This window comes from Atta colombica, unplaced genomic scaffold (genome assembly GCF_001594045.1).
Source record: "Atta colombica isolate Treedump-2 unplaced genomic scaffold, Acol1.0 scaffold153, whole genome shotgun sequence".
Taxonomy (NCBI): Eukaryota; Metazoa; Arthropoda; class Insecta; order Hymenoptera; family Formicidae; genus Atta; species Atta colombica.
The window spans coordinates 2,217,710-2,234,349 of NW_017259243.1; the positions used below are offsets into that span (position 1 = coordinate 2,217,710).

At 36.4% G+C, this 16,640-nt stretch overlaps 1 protein-coding gene across 2 annotated transcripts; it reads left to right on the plus strand.

Moving 5' to 3' along the window:
- Positions 1-892: 892 nt before the first annotated feature.
- On the plus strand, positions 893-15,074 carry LOC108685491 (serine-rich adhesin for platelets). 2 transcript variants are annotated; one of them, XM_018190303.1, is made up of 9 exons: positions 893-1,408; positions 1,527-4,913; positions 5,172-13,294; positions 13,362-13,568; positions 13,644-13,763; positions 13,965-14,222; positions 14,301-14,417; positions 14,522-14,593; positions 14,791-15,074. In XM_018190303.1, the coding sequence occupies exons 2-9, from the start codon at positions 1,871-1,873 to the stop codon at positions 14,860-14,862; spliced, it is 12,012 nt and encodes a 4,003-aa protein (XP_018045792.1). In that variant the 5' UTR covers positions 893-1,408; positions 1,527-1,870; the 3' UTR covers positions 14,863-15,074. The 2 variants fall into 2 exon arrangements, with proteins under 2 accessions (XP_018045792.1, XP_018045791.1); XM_018190302.1 differs by having other exon boundaries at positions 1,527-13,294.
- The last annotated feature ends 1,566 nt before the right edge of the window (positions 15,075-16,640 follow it).

The window sequence follows — 16,640 nt, forward strand, 5'->3', positions numbered from 1 at the left end:
TTCACATATAATGTAGCTCGTGTTGTGAACACAATGGACACTATGTTCAATAATGGGCAGTTTTTGGTAGTATATTAAAGATGTAAAATCTTTGATATACTACCGCTAATTGAAAACTATCATTATTAAGCCAAATATCTACATCTTCTTGTCTGCATTATAAGCTATATTATATGATCTCTAAATTCTTTGGAGCAGAATCTCATTTTAAAGAATGAAAATTGAGGCAACATGCTGGAAAAAAAGCAGCTCAATTCTCAATTTTTAAGAATGAGATTTCTCTCTTCCGAGTGACAATTCATTCTAAAGTTTTACAGAGTGTGAAAAGCAACTCATGTCACCGGGACCCAATTTTCCATCTAATTTAATGCAGAGTTTAAAAGACTTCACCTGTTCCGTTCGCTCTCTGCTCATTCCACTCGCGGTCACGTGTTGTGAGACGAGCCACGATGCCCGCAAGTGGCAAAAGACCGGTGTGTGTGTGGTGCAGTCATAGTTCAATCGGTTGAGCAGAGAGACGAAGAAGGAATAGGCAAATGTTAATTTAAAAGAAAAACAGCTGACTTGGAGAAAATTGAATGTATATGCGCACATTTATAAGAAGTTTACCAACAACGCGAGAAAAAAGGGAGAGAACACATATAAATAATATAAACAAAATACCTATCTTCTTTTTTTTTCCATAGATAAAGTTTAGACAGCGCCCGCGCATAGAACGTAATAGTAACGCAAATGCACTCGGTGCCTTTCATGCTCAGTACAGCAGCTGAGCAGCAGGCATGGACACAAGGGACACAAGTAATTAAGCCTCGGTATGCCAATTGGATAACGTCAAAACCGCCGGGCGTCGTGTTGTCTCGATCGATTTACATGATTGCGAGACGTGTGCGCGGAAGAACCGATCAGAGATTAAATTAAAGATGATTTTAATTTTTTCTTCTATTTCCCTTCACCACCTCTCCTCTTGCCGCCCCCGCGCATGCATGCGTAATGAAATCGCGTGGCGAACCTATCAGCAAGTTGACCGCGATGTCGGCGCGCATGTGTACATTGTGTACGCGCAGTACGACGACGGGTGCCTCATCGTTACGTACGTCGATGGTACCGTGAACGATCGGGTGACGCGTTCCTAGGTGTTTCGTCTAAACGACGGCAAGGAGAGTCAAATCATCGACTGTTCATAGTCCGCGGTCCACGGCGTCGAGGAAGGTATCCGTCCGAGAGGAAGGGATCCTCCGCGACGTCGCCACGCGACGGAAATAACACCGTCGCAGGGAACTCGTGAAGGAGAGGGAACGGAAGAGAAAGAAGGAGAGAGAGAGAGAGAGAGAGAGAGAGAGATAAGGATTGGAGACGCAACTCACGCAACTCAAGGAGCGCGAAACATCTGATTGTTTGACGCGAACGCGTGAGTTCTGCAGGTTTGCCCATCGCGTCATATCGTGATGCATGAAACGCGCCGGTGAATGCTGTCATCATCTCCGATGTTTACTCTTCAGGATCTAATCGCACGTGTTTCTTTGCAGTCGACAACTTCGTCGGGGAGCGGTCGGAGTGGGTCCTTGCAGCGTGAGAGGTTAGGTGGAATGTCCGAGAGCAACATCATCGTCTAGGGTAAATACGCTCAAGACGAGGATATGTAGAGACACGATGATCTTTGACATTCCGAGTGCGCAAGCCTGCAGAAGAGACGAATTGTGGAACCTGAGAGGCAAGAATCGTCAATGCTTAGTGCAATAAATGTGCATCTTGATGAAGAGATGCTCGTTGCTACGGCATGTTAAACTACCAAAGATTGTGCGGTGCTAGGTTGTTGTATTTACGCGAACTCTTGTTGCAATTGTATTGAGGTGTTAGGCTAAAGAGTGGAATGAGTTACAGCAATTTCGGCCGAGGAAGGGGCTACCCGCAGGGTACACGTGCCGCGCGTCGCTTCGGTAGGCCCCGATTTCCACGTCCACCCTTTCGACATGCAGCACCTCTACCGAGGCCAGGACATCCCGCGCAATTCGGTGTGCCCTGGCAGCCGAACAATATGTTTTTTCAGCCTCATACGCCGTTACGTGGCAGCCCGCCCTTTAGAGCAGACGGTAGGCGAAGGAGATTCTGTAATTATGACGTTCGATTCCCCGCCCCTAATAGATTGCCCATACTTCCGAGTTTTGAGGAGACTCCCGTGTTGCCGGAAGAGCCGATTATGCAGGAGACCAATATAATTGAAACTGTGCCACAACTTCCTTTGCTTGGCTCAGAAGAGGAACGGCAACAAAAAATAATTGAAACAGCAGATCGATTGAAGCAGAAACTCTCTTCTTTTAACATTGATGACATCCCAGATATTTGGAATGAAGATATATCATCTAACATTATTGAGGACAATACAGAGGATAATGCCCAGAGACATATCCCTGTAGTAGGATACAAATCATCTGAGATCAATTTGACGTACAATGATCTAAAGAACATTGGAAAAATAAATCCTGATAATACACAGTATATTGCGAATGAATTTGATATTACTAATAATATAGATATTATTAATAATACAGACAGTGACATAATGATATTAGACGAGAACAGAGATGAAACTCATTTACCTAACGATCAAATGACAAATCTGGAAAATGTACCAGATGATAATCAATACATGGAAGTGGACAAGGAATGGATTGAGAATGGACAAGGAGTGGACTGGGAGCTTCAAGAGCCAGTTGATAATTCTCAGAATTTAGAACAACCAGATCTACATACAGATAACATTATTGAAAATGAATTATTAGAATCAGACTTTCAATACCAGTATGATACACCACTGATTAATATTTCACAAGAGCAAGATGATCAACAACAGGATATTTCACAGGGAATCGAAATATATACCACAGATGTTATGAAAGAGTCAGATGAGTCTGAAACACTAGATTTACAAGCTGATGTATCATTTCCAATCGATTCAACGGATCAGGACATTTTGCAGGACGTATCGCAAGAGAAAGAGGAACTTTTTGAAAATTTACAAGTTCAAGAAAGTGCTTTAAATTCTCATGTTCATGCAGAAAATTCAAATAGCAGTAATTGTACATTGACACAAACACTATTAATTGATACACCAGTAAGTAATGTCACATTAGATAATCAATTGCCAAGAATGAAGGAAAATTCTTTTCAGAGTGGTCCACCAAAACTGTCTCCACATACAGAACAGGAGTTGCCCGTTGATTTTGATCCTACTACTCCACCGCCAATATTACTAAAACAAGATCAATCGTGTATTTTACCTCCATATTCAATTCCTGATTTACCATTATTCGATCCCACTGAACCACCACCAAATATGAAATGTTTACTCGGGACAAAAATGCCCCATGAAGACGCAAATCCTCCATGGAGTAATGCTCAAAATCCAATACCTGCTGTCTATAATAATATGGAAGTTCACACGAGCTTAAATACACATGGAGGATTTATGCCTCAACAATTACCATTAGAAATCAATCAAAGTAATGTTTTTATGCCATCTCATATCGATTCAGTAAATTTTTCTCCAATGTTTCCTATGCTGCCCAGCAATCCTGTTGTCAATACACATGTTCCGTCATTGCCTCAAGTACATGCAGCGCCTCTTAATACTTGTGTGTCTTCATCTTCTTTACCAGAGCTTTCTTCGTCCTCTGATTTGCATTGCAGCATAAATAAAGATGATGGTTTGAACGACATGCAGGAAGCTATGAGATTTGCAAAAGAAATGACAAGTATAACAGGAAAGACAGATGAAGAATCTAAATCAAGTTCCAAAAGTTACAAATCTTTTTCCAAAAGCAGTACCTCAATTGATCCTGCTAGCGATGTAGAGTCTATAGCACTGCCTCCAGGAAAGCCAAAAACCAAAACCAATAAGCAAAAAAAGATAAAAGAAAATGACACGAGTAGCAAGAAAAGAATATCTGAAGAACAAAGTACAGCAGACTATCCATCATCGGAAGAAACGACACAAGATGCAAATGTGAAAGCTAAGGATGCTGCCGCGTTAATGAATGAATTAGAGCGTCCTAAAGTAGTATTTAATTTGAATAATAAAGCGAAAGTAGTAAGTACCAAGTCATCGTGGAAAGAAAATAACGAGAAAAAAAATGGAATGACATATTCCATAGAACCAGAAAAAACATCTACAGCAAAAATATCTTCAATAGAACTAGAAAAATCTCTCGCAGCAAAAACACCTTCCATAGAACCAGAAAAAACATTTATAGAACCAGAAAAATCATCTGCAGCAAAAACACCTTCGATAACTAAAAAGAATTTAGAAAATACGTTGTTAAAGCATAAAAAAGAAGAGAAGAATTTGAAGAAAAAAGAAAATAATTCTGAGAATGCAATATCATCCGAGATTGCAAACCAAAATATTATATTGCATCATAAAAAACCACAAAAAGATGTCCATACAGAAAAATCTCAACATTCTAACGTTTCACTTCCGAAAGTCAACGTGCCAAGTTCGAAAAACCGTGCAGAAAAGAACGAGAATTCTAAAATGGATGCTTCGTGGAAAAACAGGATCATTAGTCGATTCTTAAAGATGAGTAAGAACGATATTTACAACATGGTGAATAACACTAGTCTTCGAAAGTTCGATATTATAATGAAGCGTCTAGTCAAAGAAAAAAAGCCTACATTATCCTTGGAGATGAGACACGCACAGGACGAAAAGATGAAACTATATGATCAACAGGAATTTATGAAGCAATTAAATGCGATGTTGGACACCGACGCTATCGTATCCATTACGGATCTACCTACAGAGTTTATACATCATTTGAATGAAGTATTACAATTGGATGTACAACCAGACATTCATGCCGAGCATTCTGCAGCAGCTTCGAGCAGTCAATATGGTCATTTGGAAGATATAAATCGTACGTTCAATCCCGTAATAACCCAAATCCCAGAATGCACGAATAAAACAACAATGTTGAATGATGTTAGTCAGGAATGTGTAAAAAGCAAAGGTCATGTGGTAAAAACGGGATCTAACAAAAATGTACCGGCACATAGTACTATAAATAATGATCTTAATTTAAAAGATGACACTTGTAATCCTATTGTAACTAACGTTTCTAATGTTAATAATAGCTTGTTGACTCTACAACATGATTTGGATGATATATTTTCAGAAGTAACGAAGAAAATTCAAACACCTGCGGCAGTAAAAGAACGTAAGCGTATGGGGCAACAAAGTGCAAAGAAATTCAATGTTGGCGCGATTTCGAGAAGCATGGAGAAAGAAGCATTCATGGAAGATGAGAGAACACATAGACTGGAGAATAGCCCGCACTGGGACGAGAAGTGCGATAGATGGAAAAGGAAGGAACGAGAAGATCCACATGCATATAGAAATCTTACTAAAGAAGAATGGGAAGCAAGATATGGAATGCAAACAGATTTGACAGTCTGTATTCCTTCCAATAATATAGATAGTCCAAAAAGGATTGTTGTTACCAAGAGAGGACGCGGTTTATTAAGTAGAGGACGCGGTAGAAAAGTTTATCCACGACGTCGTTATTCATCTGAATCTTCAAAACAACAATTAAATACAAGACACAGAAGTTTGGAAAAGGAAAAACACAAAAAATCTAGACGGCATAGTGACGATAGAAAACATACTACAGAATATTTAGAATATGATATCAATCAGGACAGTGACAGTAGTAGCAGCAGCACTAGTAGCAGTAGCAGCAGTAATAGTAGTGATAACACAAATGTTACAAAGTTATTGAGAGCGATAAAAGAAAATGAAAAAGTAGCCAAACAAATGTCATTGAACGAAGCGATAAGAGACGAGGTAAATGCCGAGATTGAACGAGAGCGGAAATCGAGAAAATCGCGGAAGACTTATAGAAGCTCCAAGAGCCGAAAGCAGAAAAAAGCACGTTATAAGAAAAAAAAGAGACAAAACAAGGAAATAACGAGCTCCTCTGATTCCTCCTCAGAAAAAGGCAATGACGATAATGAAATGACTAATAGATTGCTGACGGAAAAGGAAATTAAGAAGGAAGTCATAGAAAATCAGGTTATACAAGAAGTTATTGTTAAAGAGGAATTAGACATTAGTCAAGAAGAGAATACCAGAGACGCTGAATTTATAAATGCTTCGAATCATCTTATGACTATAGAAAATAAGACAGCACATTTCTTCTCCACATCACAGAATAGAGTGGAATCTCCTTTAGCACAAGAAATTCCGCTGATATCTATTAATACCACGCAACTACATGCTGAAGAGAGATTGCCGATAGGTTCCCCTACGCAACTAAAAACTAAAGCGCAGCTGAAGCAGATGCCAGAAACATCCGATATGAATGATAATAAAGTTCCCTTGAATGTATTTACTTGCATACCGGAAAATTGGAATGTACCTAATCCGGCAAGTTTATCGGAATGTACGGAAGATTTAAATAAAATCTATGAAACACCTGACGCTGGCTGCAGTCAAGATAAGACTGTTTTGTCGACAAATGACAGTATAATAGAGCAAAGCAGTATTGCACATGTATCGGCATGTAGCAGCGAAGTTAATGAAAATGCGATATTGCAACAATCGGACGCAACAACACATACTCTTACTGAATTGTCTATTAAAATACAAGACAGTAAATCAGTAGCTAAAATCTCAGCTATTGATAACGATACATCAAGAGCATCAACGGCTGCTACGTCAGCATCCTTATCAAGTGTCCCGCCTGCGAGTACTGCGAGTCCAAAGCAAGGTGGCAGCAAAAAGATCAACATAAAGACGTATTACGAGCGCACCGTACAACGTCGTATGAATGAGAAATTGGAATCGAAGAAGCCTGCAGAAAATCCTACATCAACACAAAATTTAATTACACCGAAAAGCATAGAATCAGAAATTGCAGTAAATAAATTTACATTAACATCTACATCCAGCAGCTCCATTCAAGATCCACGATTAGCACCGAAACGTTCTGAAGAAAATTCAAATCGTACCGTCAATAATGATAGCGTCGTTCAAAAAAGTAATCAGATTAAATCAAAAGATAAAGTATCGCTTGCTACTAGCAGTGTCAATGTATTGCCCAACGTTGTAATGACATCTAAAATTGTAGCGTCTAAAGCAAAGAAATGCTCAGAAGTTAAGAACACTGCAACAGATAAGACATTACAAAGCAAAGTTGCGTCTGATCCTAAACGATTTAAAAATATTCGATCGGAAGGTAGTAAAGAATTGAAGCTGAAGAAAGAAATGGCAAAAGAACAAAAAGCAAAAAAGAAGACTGTGACGCCATCAAAATCTGATAATTTAATTTCAACAAAAATATATTTTCCTTTGGAAAAGACAACAAGCACAGAAGAAAAAGAAAAAAAGATCAATAATATTAATGACATAAACAAAGTAAAAATTAAAGGAATACAGTCGATAAGTTCTCAAAATAAGATAAATACTAGCAATGTGAAAACGTCAACAATTTCTTCTGGCAACGCTGATAACGATAATAATGAATTACCGCATAATACTATTAAGAAAGAACGTTCTTTGAATTTAGAAGTTCGTGAACGAGGAAACGCTGAAAAAGTTGCAAGTAACATTGAAAGCACTGATACGCGCGAACATTCTTCTAAGATGATGCAAGATGAAATTCATAATATAAAGCGTGCAAAGAATACAAGTGTTAAGATTGCGGATAAAAAAAGCCATAAAAAAATTCGTAATATCACTTCTGAATCCGATATATCGACAGCTTCTAAAATTGTCCTGAAAATCTCTGAAAGTAAAATCTCAAATAGCATAGAAAAAATAAACAAGGATATCTCAACTGAGATTCAACAATCTGATACAATCAAAAACATAAAATTTTCATTGAATAACACGGACGAAAGTCAAATCAAAAAATCAGATCGAGATTTAACGGAGAGCACAATTAATCGCAGCATTTCCGAATTGGATGCGGTATCTCGAGTAGATAGTATCGATAAACAAAGTAAAAAAAATTTGTTAGTAAATATCGAAAGCACTAGCAGCACTAAGGAAAACGATATGAAATTAAATATTCTTGACGCTACAAATAAATCTGCGAGCGCGAATAAGGACAATTCTCTGGGTAAAAAGACCGCTGAGTCATCATCAACTTCGAACGAAAACTCTCAAGAACGGCAAAGCATAGAGAACAACGTTATTTCTTCTGACAGCGTAGGTAGTCCGTTTAAAGGCTTTCTTCAGGAAACTGTAATGGACTTCGAGCAGCCTAACTTATTCGACGTGAATTATGTGACGACAAGTGCCAATTGCAAGGATATGAAGATCGAAGGGCGACAGGATTATGAAACGCTAGAACCTGGTACTGATTACACTAACGATACGAATATTAATGCCAACGAGAATTTTAATATCGCTTTTGGTGACAATTTACTTTCTTCAGATAAAGAATGCGTGACGAATGAGAAGAATGATAAATCCGATTTGACAACAGATGAAAACGGAGAAGGGCATGTAAGAAAATCCTCAAACGAGATAGTCACGACCATATTACACGATGATGTCAACGATATCAATATCGGTAGAAGTAATGAGACGGATAGACGGTTGACCATAAGCAAGGAAGGATACACGTCTTGCGCGGGATTAGTGATTAAAGAATCTATGTTATTAGATAACGAGGAAGAAATTATTCAAAGCGAAGTTCGATCGAAGGATTTGATAAGTAAGCTGAAAACTACAACTGATCCCAGTTTATCTGATGCGTTAGAAGCAACAATCTCGGATGATGCATTGAGATTGCCGGATTGTCAAAGAGATTGCGCGGAACATCTCGATAATCATATTTATTTAGAAACTAATATATCCGCAGAGAAAGCATCCTGCGACAAATTGCCGGGCTTCGATTCCGACGAGCATTTAGATAATGACATATTCTATTTAGATGATCGTTTGCAAAACACTGCTACGTTCGACACCAAGGACGACGAGTGCGTGCATTTCTCTGTTGATCAACAAAGCCCAGAATTCGATATTATGCCCGCGGTGATTCCGGAAACAACAATGATTACATCGTGCGCAGATTTATCGCGCAGCGAAGTATCGAAATCGGAGGGATGTAAATTCGACATGAAGCATATTTCACCAACGGAAAACAATTTGCTCGCGGGATCATCACCGATGGATTCGCCGACTGGTTCGCCGAGAACTTTAAATGTCCCGACAAAAGCTGCCTTGAAGGAGGCCGCGAATCTCTTTTTGAAATCTTTAAGCAATGTACCGACGGCAACTAAAGAAGTAGCACTTGAAATATTAGACAAAACACAGCAGAACGAAACGGATATAAATTACCAAACGCCGACTTGGCGTATGGAGGAACAAAACAATAGAAAACCGAGCACGCCAGAAATTGATAACAATACGACTACCGCGCAAAATGCTCACAACAATATGACTGCGCAGGTTAGCCTAAACGTAAACAAAATACCGGCGCATAATAGCACATGTGGTGAATCAGTTGAATCGGTCCGTAAAGATGTTGGTGTTAATGCTGATCATGATAAGTCCATAGTATCTCCGACTAACGTCGAGAAACGTCTTCACAGTAATATACAACGTGAACCGGTTGTCGAATTATTAAAGATGAAAGAATTGGATAAACTGTTGGAAAAGAGGAGCCAGGAAAATTCTGAGAAAATAAAAGAGAAAGTTCATGAAGAAAAGAGAAGCCAAGAAACTTCCGCGAGGATCAGAGAGAAAGATTACGAAGATCAGAAAAAACGTAACGATTCAGTTTTATATAGGTTAAAAGATAAACGGCAAATGAAATATCGATCTAAAGAAACGCTGAGGAAGAACAGTTTGGTGAAGAGACTTAAGAAAATGAAACGATCTGGGAAAATCGTTGGTAACACGAAGGAAGCTGTTTTGGCTAGAATGTTGGAAATTGATCTCGAGATTCATAAGCTAGTGACGGAGAAATTAAAGTTGCACGAATTATTACGAAGTAATATTCCGTCGAGTGAAAAATCTATGCCAAATGACAGTGTAGTATTAAGAACGGCAGAAAACAATACTGTTCCCAATCAGTTTGAAATACCGTCAACGTCACAGAATAGTGAAATAAATCATGCTAAACAAGACAGACACATGTCTCCGTCGAAGTCGTCGAAGCTGATTAAGAGAAAGAGAACTTTGTCCTCACAAGATAATGAGAATACGAATTACACACCTAGGTCGAAAACGCCGGTGATTAGATGGAAAAAGAAGCCACGATTAGAACGGACAGTCAGACAGCAGAAAGACGAAGGAAAAGATGAAGAAGAAAATTTTAACAAAGTGACAAAGGAACAGGTTCCGACTTCTGTGAGTAAAAAAATAGAAAATGGTATTATTAACACATCTGAAAATTTTCAGAAATCGAACGCCGTAAAAAATAATAAAGCGCGAAAGGACAAAACCGTTAGAAAAAAGACTGACAAGGAGGCTGATATTAGTTCGAAACGCTCGATCGATTCAGATAAAAGTGCAACGGATAAAAGTGCGGATGAGCGTTCAGAATGTCGGGACTCTACTGAAGGCGAGACTGAACGTGCAAAACATTTTGATACTGATAAGTCAAATGACATTTCGCCACCGAGTGAAGTGATGAAGGTAAATTCTCAGCTGTCAAACAAGCACGTGCACAGCACTCCGGAATCCTTGTCTATATATACTGATGATAGCACGTGGGATTCTCTGGTGCAAAATACTGCGTCGGAGATACATAAGAAAGCATCGGGTCTCGCTTTGCTAAACGAGGCACTTAAAAAAGAGATAGCTATGTCGCAGAAGATGAAATCGATCGTACAAAAGAAAAAGAAAGAGCAGCTGGACAACATCTTGAGGACGGTTAACAATCTAACAGGTGAGGAAGAGAATTTACCTCTGGACCAGTTATATATCAAGAAGCTGCAGCAAAAACGAGATTTGCTCGACACGCTCAGTCAGAGGAAAGAAAATCTTATTGAATCAAATATCTTGAAGAACATAAATGAGACGATAAACACTATAGCGGAGAACAAAGAGGAAAATCTTTTTGAACCTCAATCGGAAGCGCGAGCTTCTGATGATACTCCACTAACGTCCAACGTCTCTCCAGTATTGCAGTCCGATAAGCATCAAATTCTCGTTGATGCTGAAGCAAACGCCAATTCGGATTGGCCTTGTCGAGAGAAAGAAAATACAGAAGAAGTTGCATTGCAACAAGACAGTAATGATGTACCTGATGGATCGAATCATGTTTTTAAAGCCGTGAGTCAGGACAAAGTTCTTTTCTACAGTGAACGTAACGTGGAGCCTGACAGTAGCATTACTCCTGAAGAAACTCAAGTGGAAAGTCATTCCTCAGATTGCGAACGTGACCGTGTGAAGAATTCCAATGATGTTGCTTTGCGTAACTTTGATATTAAAGTATCCGTGCCCAAAACTTTAATAAAAGATGATTTCAGTCTGGGATTGTTGCAAAAAAATAAAGATACGAAAGACAGTACGGAAATCGTAAGCACTGATTTGGTCGATTCTACAACAAATGCATTTTCGGCTCAAACTGAGAGATTGAAAGAGAAGGATAAGAATTCTGCAACAAACGTATTTTCGGCTCAAACTGAGAGATTGGAAGAGAAGGATAAGCATTCTACAACAAACGTATTTTCGGCTCACACTGAGAGGTTGGAAGAAAAGGATAAGGATTCTATAACAAACGCATCTTCGGCTCACACTGAGAGATTGGAAGAGAAAGATAAGGATTTTACAACAAACGCATTTTCGGCTCACACTGAGAGATTGGAAGAAAAGGATAAGGATTCTACAACAAATACATCTTCGGCTCACATTGAGAGATTAGAAGAGAAAGATAAGGATTCTACAACAAACGAATTTTCAGTTCACACCGAGAGATTGGAAAAAAAGGATGAAAATTCACAAAGAATCTTGCAAGCTGATAATTCGACTGTAGAGAAAGACAAGAAGGATGAAAAAGATAAAGCGAAAGATAAATGTACAGTGAACGCAAATGAAAAGGAAGAAGCGATCGATAGTGCAAGTAATACACCATCTGTGCCGCAATTAGTCACTGCGAACTCCGATGAAAATGAGCGATCTAATAACAGCGTTGAATCTAACGACAAGATAGCAATAATAGATACAGAGCGTGACTCAAACATCTTGGAGAAAATAGATATAGATACGAAACAGAAAAAATCAGATGCTGAATCCGAGCAGTTCTCGAATGACATGATTGCTGTGAAACAAGATTGTCAAAACGTCGAGAATACCATTAAAGCCATCAAAGAAGAAGAGAAAAATAATCCTGAAAATAAATCCGACACATTTGAGAAAATTCTAAATATTGATCAAGGCAGTTTCGTTCCAATTGATCTAATGAACGAAAGATCAGAAGACGAAGTGTTCGTTGAACAAATGTCCGGTTTGGAACACACGTCGACTTCTACCTTCTCGTCCAATAAAGCAAAGGGCAAAGATATGAGCAAAAAGTTTCGTCGCAAACACGACACTTCAACACCGATCCGAAGAAGTACCAGAAACTCCAATGAAAACAAATCTAGTAAGATGAATGAAACCGATACTAATTCAAGCAGCAGCGGACCTTCTTCACGAGAGACGAGCGTTTTTCATGAGAATGATTTAACAGCGCGTAGCAGAAGCAAATCCCCAACGTGGACAAAGCGTGATGAAAGAATTGTAAATAATGTTAGGAAGAATCGTGTTTCACAGAAAGTGCAAAATACGAATACCCGAAAAGTTAGTACTGAATCTGAAACGAAGATCGAAAATCAGGCTAGTCATCTCGATACGATTACAGAATCTGCAGTTTTGAAGAACAGGACTGTGGCGAAGAAAAGGAAACAGCGCACAGATTGGCAAATGAAATACTGCAAAGTGAGATTGATCGACTGTAAATCCATTCTTTATAAGTATATTAATCCCAAAGTTCTGGACAGACTTGGAATAATTGTCATCAATCCTTCCGCACCGAGTGATTCGTCGTATATGCAGCACACCACATGCAATCACAATGCGGCAATAATTCCTACTGCAGCTTCGAGTAAAAGTTTCTTTGACCCAATCAAATCCTGTGATAAAGAAAAATCCGAGATTGAAATCTTAGAAGAGAAATCAACCACGGAAAGTAGCGAGAAGGATTTTGTTCAGGAACTTGTTTCACATACAGTAGAGAACAACGAAGATGAATCTGCGAGAATGCAATACACAGTCCATAAAGGCCCTATTTTGGACCTAAAGGTATTAATTTAATAAACGATTATTTTCTATCAAGATAGGCTAAATATAATCTTTTTTTTTATTTTAGATTTTTGAGAATTCTTTCCTAGCAGCAAGCGAAGATGGCAAAATATATAGATATAGTCAAAAGTCTAATGGAATATTGAATATATATAAAGGTCACAAATCTGCGGTTACGTGTCTGTATATCTACAAGTCGGATGACGCAGGAATTGAGAAAAATCTTATGTATTCTGGTTCCTTAGATGGCACATTGCGTTGTTACAAAATAATGGTAAGCTTTAGTAGTTTAAATATTAAACAATTTTATTGGAAAAAAAAAACCTAATAAAACATTACTTCTTTGCAGACTGGCGCATTAGTAGGAAATCCGGCGCAAACAAAGAGTCCGATTCAGTGCATGGATCAAGCATGGGGTATGATCTTTATTGGAACAAAATCTGGACATGTCTCGCGTTTCTATATCGAGGTGAATTATTTTTTTAAACTACATTCTCTTTTATATATTTATGAATATATAAAAGATTTTATATATTTATGTAGATATAGTAATTTACATTACTTCAAAAAAAGAAAGAAAAAAAGAATATCTATGTATGAAAAAAAATTGTATATAATGTATAGTTAATATTTATATGTTAAATATTTATATATACGAATTTGTTTGTAGGCTGGTGCTATTAAAGAAGACAGTATTCCGTTTTCGGAGAAATCTGTACTTGCGCTTAAAGCGACGAACGAAGGTCCGAGAAGAATTCTCATTATAGCATCTCGAAATCAACCGATAAATATACGCGATGCATTGACCGGTTTACTTCTTCGTATGATTAGTGGTCAGAATAATTCTACTGTTTACAGTTTATTGCGACATGATAATTTGATCTATTGTGGTACAAGCAGCACATCTATAAACGTTTTTGATTTCACGGCAAGTGACAATATCGCTTTTTTTAATTCTTTCAAACAGAAATTGAATTGTATCATTATTTTTTAAATATAATTGCAGACGGGTGAACAAGTAACTCAATACGAGGCTGGTGTTGGTATTGTATGTATGCGGCTTTATAAGCAATTACTCTTCGCGGGCTGTTACGACGGCAATATTTATGTTTTTGACATAAATGTAAGTGTTGCATTCTTATATTTTAAATCATCAGTTTATAATCATCAGTTCATTACAGCATATTTGCGTTATATGTATTCAACTCAATATAAATCTCTTTACAGAGTCACAAATTAATACATAGCATACGCGGTCCAGGGAATATGTTATTGAGTGTAGAAGTTGTAAATAGTAAGGTATGTATTCAATGTGCAAGTTTATATTTTTTTAACAATTTTTTGATAACTTTCCTTATATTTTTATATTATCTTTGAACATTTTTTATTAAGTATCAATAATTATTTTCTCTATTTTTATATGAGTTTTTAATTAAACATATAAATTAAGATATTGATACTAATAATAAAAATTTTTCAATTTCATTATCTTTCAGATTGTAGCGGGAAGTAAAGACAAGCGTTTGCATATGTGGCAAATGCCAACTCAAGTGCGTGCCTTACTTTGAACAATGTCGTAGCATGCTCAGGAATTCTCTACTGTAAACATAATTAATTAAATGATCAGTTAATATCATGATCAGTTAACGACTCACAATTGATCGGATAATATTATATAAATATGTAGAGTGAGAAACTTGTGACATTGAAGTTACGACTTAATAATATACATCCATATATTTTCTAACTTTTTCACTATAAATAGTATTATATTATTACATTTCCCGTAAATCGCTTTTATTTATATCATATATTTGATAAGTACATGCTAGATAAAGCACAAGATGCTAAATAAAATATTATTTATAGTTATTACAGTACTATATGACAGTATGTAAAAGCTATTTATAGTGAAAAAGTATTGACGCCAAAATTATTCGTTATCAACTATATATAAAAAATTACATATCTGTAATATGTAAAGTGTACAGACTTGTAAAGAATTAGATTTAAATAATGCAATAATGGAAATTATTTTACGTATGCTTTGTACACACTTAAAAGTTTGGAAAGATTTCTTAACTTTGTAATCATTTGAAAATATGACATTTTAATACACGCGTTTAAAACAAATTTTGTGTTAACACATGTCAATGTTTTAATGGGCTGTTGCAAAAAAATACATGTAGTTGAGAATGCATACAAAATACATAGGCATTCATGACGATTTGTATAAGCTTTTTTTGTTAAAAAAAATGATCTTGTTTGTTGATATTTTGCGAAGATTTGTTGCTCTGTTCCTAGAAGCTATGTCCTTATAAGATTTTGTTTATATTGATGAGAATGTCATTTCATTCAACATTTTGTCATGTGTTTTTAATGAAAACAAATACACTCTGCCATCCTTTAACTTCTATTTTATTACATTAGACATTAGCGAATGTAAATAAGGAATTGTACCAAACAAAATATGTAACAAACCATTTATAATCTAATTAGAAAATCAATATAAAATTAATTAATGAATGAATAATGTGTGTGTTTATGTTCATATTTATATAAAAAGAGAACATTATATTTACTACATTTTAAACTTATGATAGGCTATAATATTTTTAATTCATTATTCTACACATACAATTACTGTATTTATTGTTATACACTCTTTAATAAAAAAAAGTTACGCGCAAATCTAAACGTTGGAATCATTTTTGTTTAGACTTATACGTTTTATACTTTTTTTTTTATCAAAGAGTGCATATGTAATTCTCATTGTATGTAAATTTATTGTACACAATATTTATTATATTGCTCATTTGCTACACGATGAAAAAACAGTTTTCCAGAAAATGAATTTCAATATTTTGAATCATTAAAATTTTGTAATATTAATTTTAAAATGCAATTTTGATGTAATAATAACTGATTGTGGAAGAATAAAATACATTTTTTTTAAGTTTCCTTTCTTTATTTATAAGCAATTAAAAAATTACAATTTTTATGTCGTTTTTGTAGCAAACGAGTGATACAGAATTATAACAATACATGTGTTACTTGTCTACAAAACTAATGAATGCATGTTAGGAAATTACTGCCAATATTTAAATGGTGTGATGAGACATCAATTCTTTTGTGTAAAGTTCTCAAATAGAATAATATAGAGAAATTTTATAGATTTTTTTCTTTTTTAGGTAATTGTCATAGAAAAAGCAAATTTTTAATTTTGTTAAAACTCTTGCAATAAAAGCATAAAATCGTAAGAGTAATTGTTATATATTTTTTATATTTAGAAAAGTGGTATATATGTGTGTGTGGATGTGTATACACACACACACACACACACACA